The following is a 10569-nucleotide window of genomic DNA, read 5'->3' on the forward strand; positions in this document are numbered from 1 at the left end:
GAGCATGTTATTTCAAAAAGAAAATGTGCATGAATTTTTTTTTTTTCTGTTATTAGGCAAATATTATATTAAGTCGTAGTAAAAAACAATTTCAGACATGTCCAGACAGTCCCTTTAAATTATCCTGAGTATATCACTTTTTCAGAGAACATTTTGCATTCATGCTGTTTATGTATTTATTCTGTTCATGTGCACAATGGAATGCGGAAGTCGATCCACGTGTTATATGCATCAACGGTGACGCGCAGAGGCAGTGATAAAAAAAAGAAAAAGAAAAATGACATCCGTGACGACATCGACGATGATCTGACAGAGGTGCGGCAGAACCGAACCGATTTCCAACGACCAAACTGCACATTATATGCTTGGTAATGACTTTAAACTACATTTTAATCGACATAACACGTTGCAGAATGTTTGTACAGTAGATGATTATGGCTAATCAACAAATGAAGTGTGGACAGGAAGACGCGCTTGATAATATTACAGTGACTGTATTGAGGAATTTAGATACAGCAGATCATGCAGTCACACCGGCCATATGTCACTCTCCGAGTCTGGCTCACAATAACACCTTTGGCTCTTTCTGAGGCGAATTGTTTTGTTATTGCTCCAAGTGAAGCACCCGTTTCTTACGAATAACCGATCAAAAGGTATTTTAAACACTGTATGGGCTCGCGGATGGTCTGTTTCCTGTCATGTATTGATCGAAATGCTCAGTAACTATAGTATATATTCTCGAGCGACCGTAAATGCGAATTATTTCAGCACAAGCTGGCAGTAGTACAGAAAGTACAGCCTGTACACATCGTATTCAGTTTCAGTATGTGTGTATGTGGGCCTCGGTGTGAGTTAAACGCCTAAATCGTCTATAATGCTGAATAAATGTGCAGTTTTATGGCGGGCCGATTGAATCCTGACCATTATAATATGTTTACAGTCAGGCTTTAGCGAACGCCTCTTCCGTGCCATTACAAGGTCAGACCGATTCACGATACAGCTCGTCTACATTTTACTATCGAGATCTTAAAACCTTATTGACGTGGACAACTTGGACATTAAATGCTTTTAAAAGAAAAATACAGTACTCGGTTGCAGCCCCATTTAATCCTTTCCCATAATGCACCGTGTCAATGCACAGTTGTGTTTCCTGTTTACCGTTGTAACGCTTTTGTTTGCCTTATTTTCCTTTTTTGTCGCGGGTTAAAGTGCATTGTTCTGCATGTCTTTAATCACGATTGATCAGAGAAGGTGAGTTTATAAATAAATAATGCTAACGTAAACACGCGAAAATGGGAGATCGGCGAGACTTCGCGGCATCCCGCTGATGAGGAAATACCCTGGCGCGAACGTCCGCTTTCATTTTACAGTTCGACATATTATCGCGTTCCGACGGGTTTGACAGATTCCGCACTAACTGCAGAAAGATTCTTCTGAACGTTCTATAAATGTCATAATGATTCTTCTGAACAGTCTAAATGTCAGAAGGATTCTTCAGAACGTTCTCTGAATATCAGAGTGATTCTTTTGAACAGTCTATAAATGCTAGAATGATTCTTCTGAACGTTCACTGAATTTTAGAGTGATTCTTCTGAACATTCTATAATTGTCAGAATGATTATTCTGAACGTTCTATAAATGTCAGAATGATTCTTCTGAACAGTCTAAATTTCTGAATGATTCTTCTGAACAGTCTAAATGTCAGAATGATTCTTCTGAACAGTCTAAATGTCAGAATGATTCTTCAGAACGTTATCTGAATATCAGAGTGATTCTTCTGAACATTCTATAAATGCTAGAATGATTCTTCAGTACGTTCTCCGAATATCAGAGTGATTCTTTTGAACAGTCTATAAATGCTAGAATGATTCTTCTGAACGTTCACTGAATATCAGAGTGATTCTTCTGAACATTCTATAATTGTCAGAATGATTCTTCTGAACGTTCTCTGAATATCAGAGTGATTCTTCTGAACAGTCTACAATGATTCCTCAGATCGTTCTCCAAATATCAAAAAAAATAAATAAATAAATAAATAAAATTCCCTCTAAACGTTTAAATGTTAGAATGATTTCTTGTAAATTTCTTGATTTCTTTTCTGAATATAAGAGTGATTCTTATGAACATTCTATAAATGTCAGAATGATTCTTCTGAACGGTCTCTGAATATCAAAGTGATTCTTCTGAACAGCCTATAAATGCTGGAATGATTCCTCAGGTCGTTCTCCAAATATCAAAATGATTTTTTCCCCTCTAAACGTTGTTTAAATGTCAGAATGATTTCTTTTAATGTTATCTGAATATCAGAGTGATTCTTCTGAACATTCTATAAATGCTAGAATGATTCTTCAGTACATTCTCTGAAAATCAGAGTGATTCTTCTGAACATTCACTGAATATCAAAATGTTTTTTTAAACGTTGTTTAAATGTCAGAATGATTTCTTGTAATGTTCTCTAAATATCAGAATGATTCGTTGGGACATTATTTTAAATGGGAGAGTGATTCTTCTGAACAGTCTATAAATGCCAGAATGATTCTTCTGAACAGTCTCTGAATATCAAAGTGATTCTTCTGAACAGTCTATAAATGCCAGAATGATTCTTCTGAACAGTCTCTGAATATCAAAGTGGTTCTTCTGAACAGTCTATAAATGCTAGAATGATTCTTCAGGTCGTTCTCCAAATATCAAAATGATTTTTTTTTTCTCTAAACGTTGTTTAAATGTCAGAATGATTTCTTGTAATGTTCTCTAAATATCAGAATGATTCGTTGGGATGTTATTTTAAATGTCAGAGTGATTCTTTAGAGAATTCTGTAAATGTCAGAAATGTTCGGTGAATGTATTACTGATTCTTCAGAAAGTTCTCGTTTGGATCTCTTAGATGTCAGTCGTGGAAGAGTCTGCTGTTAAAGGGATCCAAAAATGAAAGTTCTGTCATCATTTACTCACCCTCAAATTGTCCCTAACCTGTATGAATTTCTTTCTCCTGCTGAATGAAAAAGAAGATATATTGAATAATATGCGTAACAAAACATTGATTTGCATAGTGTGGGGCCAGTCGATTGTTTGGTTACCAACATTCTTCAAATTATATTCTTATTTGTTCAGCAGGGTTTGGAACAACTTGATGACAGAATTTATTTACTATGCAGATATATTCAGGGTTCATTATACTGTAGTCATGCATATAAGCTTAAAAAAAATCAACCTAAGAGGAAGTAAAATATCTTGCACCATAGCTCATGAGTCTCCATGCAGCCTGTACTTTTTTTCTTGCAGACTTGCATGGTTTTTCAGTGGCCTAAAGGATTAGTTCACTTCTGAATGATAATTTGCTCACCCCCATGTCATCCAAGATCTTCATGTCTTTCTTTCTTCAGTTGAAAAGAAATGAAGGTTTTTGAGGAAAATATTACAGGATTTTTCTCCATATAGTGTACTTCAACAGTTACCAACGGGTTGAAGGCCCAAATGTCAGTGTTTCAGTTTCATGTTTCAGTGCAGCTTCAAAGAGCTCTACACGATCCCAGACGAGGAATAAGTGTCTTATCTAGAAAAACGATTGTTCATTTTCTTTAAAAAAAAAATAAAAAAAAATAAATACTTTTTAACCACAAATGCTTGTCTTGCACTGTTCTGAGATGCGCCGCATATTACGTAGCCACGCTATAAAGGTCAGTACAGATCCAGTGTTTACAAAGCGAACGTGCAAAGATTAAGCGAAACGGCCTTTACAAAAAAAGGTTAACCGACGAGAAAATGAGATGGGAGTTTTTCGACCTACAGCGGTACTTCCGCCTTCCAATGTGATTACGTCACGTGTGGCACATCGTAGAGCAGTGGAAAATGAGCATTTGTGGTTAAAAACTATATACATTTTTATTTATTTTTTTTTAAAATGGCCGATTGTTTCTCTAGATAAGACCCTTAAGCTGCATTCACACAGGGGGTCAGCATCAATGCTTGATGGAGGGCATGTCTGAAGCTTGTGTTGACATGACCATTAAAGTGATAACAGCCAATCACAATACTTTTCGGTGTAGCATAAACGCAGTTGGCTAGCGACTGCTCTAGAGTGTTTGCGATCTGATTGGCTGATGCCTGCGTTGGCGCTTTAAAAGTTGATCTTCAGCCGCGAGCAACACGAGTGAAGCGATGCGACGGAACCCACAATTCAGTTTGGCAACACATGACGTCACCCATTCAAAGTTAACAAGAAGTGTTAACGCGCGCCCTGTGTGAATGCAGTGTTATTGCTCATCTGGGATCATGTAGAGCTTCAACCCGTTGGACCCCACTGAAGTCCACTATATGGAGAAAAATCCTGGAATGTTTTCCTCAAAAACCTTAATTTCTTTTTGACCGAAGAAAGAAAGACATGAACATCTTGGATGACATGGGGGTGAGTAAATTATCAGGAGATTTTAATTCTGAAGTGAACTAATCCTTAAGAGTAATATAATGCTGATATAAATGTAGTAATGCTATCCCATGATTATAAAAAACATCTATTTTACTCAATATGAACTCAAAATTAGCTACTACAGAAATAGTTTATTATAAATTGACAAAGCTGTTGCTTGAATTGACACAAGGGGGAGATAATAATCTGTCAGACTGACTAATTATCAGCCAATAGTCTCAAAATAGCCAAATATTGGCTGATGTATGTTATTATTGCTGGTACTGTTTAATTTAACTCAAGCATTTTTTTGTTTTTGTTTCCTACTAGGATTTGCTGAGGTGTAAATTAAGCCTGGAATAGGCACTGCTCCCCAGTGAGAAAGCAACAGAAGGGCTGTGAAGATCAGCCCTAATGGAAGAGATCGAAACAGAGCTGACCTGCTCCGAGCAGGACGCTTTAGGAGCAGACTTCATCACGGTGGAGCTGGACACCCAGCCCATCGAATATGTGGTCAAGTGGGCCGAGGTGGGCTCAAAATTCACTTTAGCCTGTGTGAAAAAGGATTTGGACGAGGCTACTTGCTTCACCTCCGATCAGATAGTGAAAGTGGAACCGGACGAGACGTTCTTTGTCCCTTACGAAGCCGTGTACCCAGAATGTGAGGAAATAGATCCGAATTTGATCCCGACGCACGAGGAGGAGGTGGGAAGTGAATCAGACTCCGACGACAACACAGAACCGGGGAATAGCCAGCTGTGCGAAGACGAGGATGTTTCCGATATTTCCTGGGAGAAGGAGGTGTCTCATACTAGAACCTATAAGTGCCACTTCTGCGGCAAAATCTACAGCCATTCCTCAAGTCTTGCTCGCCATCTGCATGTGCACTCGGATAGATCATCCCTCCCTTCTTCGAAAGGTTTCAGCAAGTTAGGCGACAACAAAAAGTCTCTGCTGTGCAATCTGTGCGGGGTGAGGTGCAACGGCAAGCGGCTTCTGGCGATACACAAGAAATGCCACAAAACCAAGAGACTGCACACGTGCAACACCTGCGGCAAAACCTTCAATCACAGCTCTAGCCTGTCGCGGCATCGGTTAATCCACAAAAAAGGCCTGGATAAAAACGCTAGGCCGTTGTACCCGGCTCCAACCCCTGCGCCCATCATGACCCAGCACAGTTTCCACGGCACGAATAAAAGAACGCCGGTCCCCTCGGGCGAGCGCGAGAAGCAGTACCAGTGCGCGCAGTGCGACAGGGTCTTCAGCCACTCCGCCGGCCTCTCCAAGCACCAGGTGGCTCACGTGCGACAGCTGCTCAACTCGTACACGCACGGCAAAGACGCGCTCGACAAGTCCTCGGACCTAAAGATCCGCCTGAAGCTGTGCTCCCGCGATAAGCCCAACTACTACACTCTGTGCAAGAAGAACAAGCACAACAAAGGGGGCAAGAAGAGGCTGTGCTTGCCGAACGAGGAGCGGCCGTACCCATGCCGCATGTGCGAGAAGCGCTTCAGCCACACCACCAGTCTGTCTCGGCATGAGCACACGCATGCCAGCGACAAGTGCTACAACTGTAACATCTGCAAGAAGACCTTCACACGGCCCTCCAACCTCAAGCAGCACCAGCAAACGCACGCTTCAGGCAAGCTCTACGAGTGCCCACAGTGCGGGAAGACTTTCGTTCACTCCTCCAGCTTCTCACGCCATAAGAAGGTCCACGCGGCAATGAGGCTCTCACCCAAACTGGATGACATTAAGTGCGAAGAGGAACTGGTCATCGATGAGGTGGCCCCGCTGGAATACGAGTCCGAGTGAGAAGGACCGAGATTCTGGAACTGTCCTGGCACAGTCGACACGGATGTTCTGGAACTGTGATGGGGAAAAGTGTTGTTGTGTTCTGGCCAACGCTATCTCGCGACCAGTTCGTACGTATTTTTACGGGGTGGCGAATTCGTACAACCTCACTCGTACAAATTCATACGATTTGTCTAAACCCCAGTGAGGTAGCCTACGTTTTTTTGCTAAATCGTACGAATTCATATGAATTTGCCATTTCGTAAAATACAAACAATTTAGCAAAAATTATATTTGCACGAATTTATAAGATTTGTCTAAACCCCAGTGACGGTTAGGTTTAGGGAAGGGGTTAGGGGTAGGTCATGCAAATTTGACAACTCGTGAAATATGTACGATTTAGCAAAAAACGTACGAGTGAGGTCATACGAATTTGTATGAATTAGCCACTTGTTATAATACGTACAATTTAGCAAAAAACGTACGAGTGCAGTCCTACGAATTAGCCACCTCATAAAATATGTACGATTTAGCGTTGTGAGGTCGTACAATTTTTATTTTTTTTTTACCTCATACATTTTTTGCTAAATCGTATGTATTTTACGAGTTGCCAAATTCGTATGAATGACCTACGAATTGGCCACCTCGTAAAATATGCACGAATTGCCGTGAGATCGGGTTGGTTTTTGCTGTTTTTTGTTTTTGTTTGTTTGTTTACCCCTCATTCTTATTTTACGACATCGTAATTTGGCTGTGTGGCTTCTATCTAATAGTCTTGTAATTATTATTGCCCTTTTCGGCCATGTTATAGGGGATCTAGTAGCAATCTTTGTTAATGAAAGAAAAGTTTTTCTTTTTGTTTTGCTTTGGTTGACATTCCCTTTTGTTTTGTTCATTCGGTTTACTGGGAAGGTAATTCTTTGCGAGGCAAATTGTGTAATTCTCATTTTTAGGTGTCCACAAGAAAAACCGAGAAAAGCAGATGGCATTGGCAATGCAGGTGTTATTTATTTTTCGTGCTTGCACTAATCCTGTGAACCCAAAATAAAGTACTTGTTGAGGTGTAGGTTGGAGTAGAGGAGAGTGATGGGCGAGTTTTGTATGCAAGAAGTAAATTTTATATGCAATTTACTTGAACGTTGTTCTATTAAGTGTGTGGTTTGAATTAATGATGTCCCCTGTAATTATATTTATGCGACCTAATTTCTTAGACCAACTAATTGAAGGCTTTTCTCACTTGAAGTATGGACACACAAGAGCAAGTTTTGCTGTTTGGTTTTATGGGATATTATATATATATATTAAAAAAAAGTGTATACCGTTTCATTAAAAACTGCTGGATGAGTGCAAATGGAGATGTTCTCCAAACTAACAAGGGTTTGGGGTGATTTGATTGGTTTGACTAGTTTCCTCAACATGTTGTCTTTGGTACTTATTTCCTCTTCGATGTTAATTTGTCAAAATATGAAATCCATTGTGTCCATGGAGGGTGTTTGATGCTTGTTGACATGGACATGTACAGATGCACTTAAAATATTGTTCATATAAATTTGTGTGCGTGCACTTGATAAATATGAGAAAAGAATATACTCGCAAAGTGTGTGCTTTTTACTTCTGCTGTATATGTGTAAAAAGTTGCAGTTGCAAAAAGAAGTTCTATCTGATTTATTTTTCTGTATCTTCATAAGTTATGGAATAGCCAAGGGATTTCATATTTTAACAAGCATTGCACTATTGTATTTATAGACAGAAGCACTACATATTTAGGAAATTGGAACGCGACTTTGGATCTCCTGGTCAAAACTTCAAATGAACGAGGCACGGAAATATCTTCCACGCATTTTTGAAAAATTGATCAAGTGCCCTCAGCTACATTGTGTAAGACCAAAGCTCTTCGACGCGCCACAAAAGACGTGCGGTTCAGCTCATCAAAGGTGTTCAATCAGTCTCCTGTTCCATGTTCATACGCCTCTGGACTTTCGCTCACCATTGAAATTGAATAGCAATTACTAACCCATTTTTGGTGTTTGAAAAATGAGACTTTGAGAAGAGTTGAGACGCACGTATGAAGCACAGATGACACTGTTACACCCAGAATGATGTTATCAAAAAAGAAAACGCTCTTGGTACTCTATAGTTGTTGGTTGTTTTAATATATTTCCTTGGTTCTAGTCATTGTTTTTAATTCTTTCCAATAATATAAGGTTTATTGCTCTCCTGTCCACACTCCTCATGGTTTGATTTATGTTTGTCATTTTCTTTGTTTTCAATTGCTGTAGCTATTTCATCTCTCGATGCAGCAGACCTACATCTTATATAAAGATGTATGTTTTTGTATTGTGTTTGCCATTAGATTACAGTTTAAGAGTTCAGTCTTGCATTTTTTTTGTAATAAATAATTGGTTCATGAATCACTGTATCTGTCTGTTGAATCTTGGCAGTACAAGTATGGTTCAGTGATGAAGTCCAGATATCAGTTTACTAGTTTGAATAATTGCACACTTTATTGCCTCGTGTGCCCATCTTATTGTCTAAATAATTGAAACCAGCCCAGCTGCATAAACTGCTAAGGCTAGTCTTACAAGTTAGTCATCAATTTTTTTCTTCTTTAAGACTTCATAACTTTATGTCAGTTAAATAAAAACATAGATTGGTCTAATTTGATACTGAAATGTAAGACTGATTGCCTCTTGGCTAACTGTTAGTTGGTCAGACTATTTCTTCAGACACAGTCTTAACAATACTGGCTATGTTTATGCGTCTGGCCCCAGGAAGTCCTTGATGAAAATGCCACCTACTAGTTGTTACCTGTAATTCTTTCATCGGCCAAAAGATGTCAGCACAAGACTATTGAGGAAGGGTAACATTAGCACAAAAATGAACACCATGCAAATATGGTATGACAGTGTTTCTGCAAGACAACATAAAAGCACACACAAATTTTAATTACTTAACCTACATATATATTTTTTAATGTTGACAGCCTACGTCAATGTTATTACCCATTTCAGGGGTGGCCAAAATGTGTTTAAAATCAGAGATAGCTTTAGAAGTGGGGTACACTTCCTTTCGATGGTCCATATTAGACATTAGTGCAGCTCCATACGCAACAAACTGATGCACTGTGTATTCTGACACCTTTCTATCAGAACCAGCATTAACTTCTTCAGCAATTTGAGCTACAGTAGCTCGTCTGTTGGATTGGACCACACGGACCAGCCTTCACTCTCCACGTGAATCAATGAGCCTCGGCCGCCCATGACCCTGTCGCCGGTTCACCACTGTTCCTTCCTTGGAGCACTTTTGATAGATTGATCAACCAACAATCAACAAACCATTTTACTGTGTCTTTTTTGAAGCATGGTAAGATAATTGTAATGTATCCACAGTCTGAAAAAACAAAAACAATGTTAAATGTTTAACTAAATGACCAATTTACCAATGAATTAATATCTGACACTGATGCCTAATGTGTGTCTTTGTTCATACAGATCTGTGCACAGCTGAATCATCAGACTAGGTAAGCAAGCAAGAACAACAGTGAAAAATGGCAGACGGAGCAATAATAACTGACATGATCCATGATATCATGATATTTTTAGTGATATATTTCTAAATGTTTCATTAGCATGTTGCTAATGTACTGTTAAATGTGGTTAAAGTTACGATCGTTTATTACTGTATTCACAAGGACAAGAGAGTCGTCGCTATTTTCATAGGGAGCCCGCGATTTAAAGGGGCCGCAGCCTGAATTGGCGCATAGTTAATGATGCCCCAAAATAGGCAGTTAAAAAAATGTATTTAAAAAAATCTATGGGGTATTTTGAGCTGAAACTTCACAGACACATTCAGGGGACACCTTAGACTTATATTACATCTTGTGAAAGAATGTTCTAGGGCACCTTTAAATGCTTTGGTCAGTTCATGCAATTTTATAATATTTATTTGAAAGAATTAAAAGAGCAGTTTCATGTCTTTGTGTTGTTCAACTGGTCGAAGTTGTTATGGGATTTCATAACATAAACATTTATTAAATAACTCATTAGTACATATAGTATGAATACAGTAAAAAAAAAATGTTGGTTACGATCTAGGGTGCCATCTGCTGCCCACCTTCACAAGGTTCTCTTTGGGTCCCTAACGCTAAACCACCTAATACTAATCTAAACTAAATATAATACACCCCCCTAGAACCCGAGGGTGTGCACGTGAAACCAGGTACTGATGTTCCCAGTGTTCATGAAGAGATGCTGTGTATTTATAACCAATTCCAGTTACGTCTCATTGACAAGTGTTCTGAATTCTCATCACATCAGGAGAGCTGTTAGATTCAGATTTGTGATTCGTAAAATGAATCATTTCGGTTTGAC

The 10569-nt window shown here is 39.1% G+C and overlaps 1 protein-coding gene across 2 annotated transcripts; it reads left to right on the forward strand.

Moving 5' to 3' along the window:
- Nucleotides 1–8593, forward strand: LOC137020185 (zinc finger protein 883). 2 transcript variants are annotated; one of them, XM_067385436.1, is made up of 2 exons: nt 1–368; nt 4736–8593. In XM_067385436.1, the coding sequence occupies exon 2, from the start codon at nt 4820–4822 to the stop codon at nt 6218–6220; it is 1401 nt and encodes a 466-aa protein (XP_067241537.1). In that variant the 5' UTR covers nt 1–368; nt 4736–4819; the 3' UTR covers nt 6221–8593. The 2 variants fall into 2 exon arrangements, with proteins under 2 accessions (XP_067241537.1, XP_067241538.1); XM_067385437.1 differs by lacking the exon at nt 1–368 and adding an exon at nt 790–1251.
- The last annotated feature ends 1976 nt before the right edge of the window (nt 8594–10569 follow it).

Source organism: Chanodichthys erythropterus, chromosome 5 (genome assembly GCF_024489055.1).
Source record: "Chanodichthys erythropterus isolate Z2021 chromosome 5, ASM2448905v1, whole genome shotgun sequence".
NCBI classification, from domain to species: domain Eukaryota; kingdom Metazoa; phylum Chordata; class Actinopteri; order Cypriniformes; family Xenocyprididae; genus Chanodichthys; species Chanodichthys erythropterus.

Coding starts and splice junctions, on each gene's coding strand:
- LOC137020185 (XM_067385436.1), top strand. CDS start 4,820: ATGGAAGAGATCGAAACAGAGCTGACCTGCTCCGAGCAGGACGCTTTA.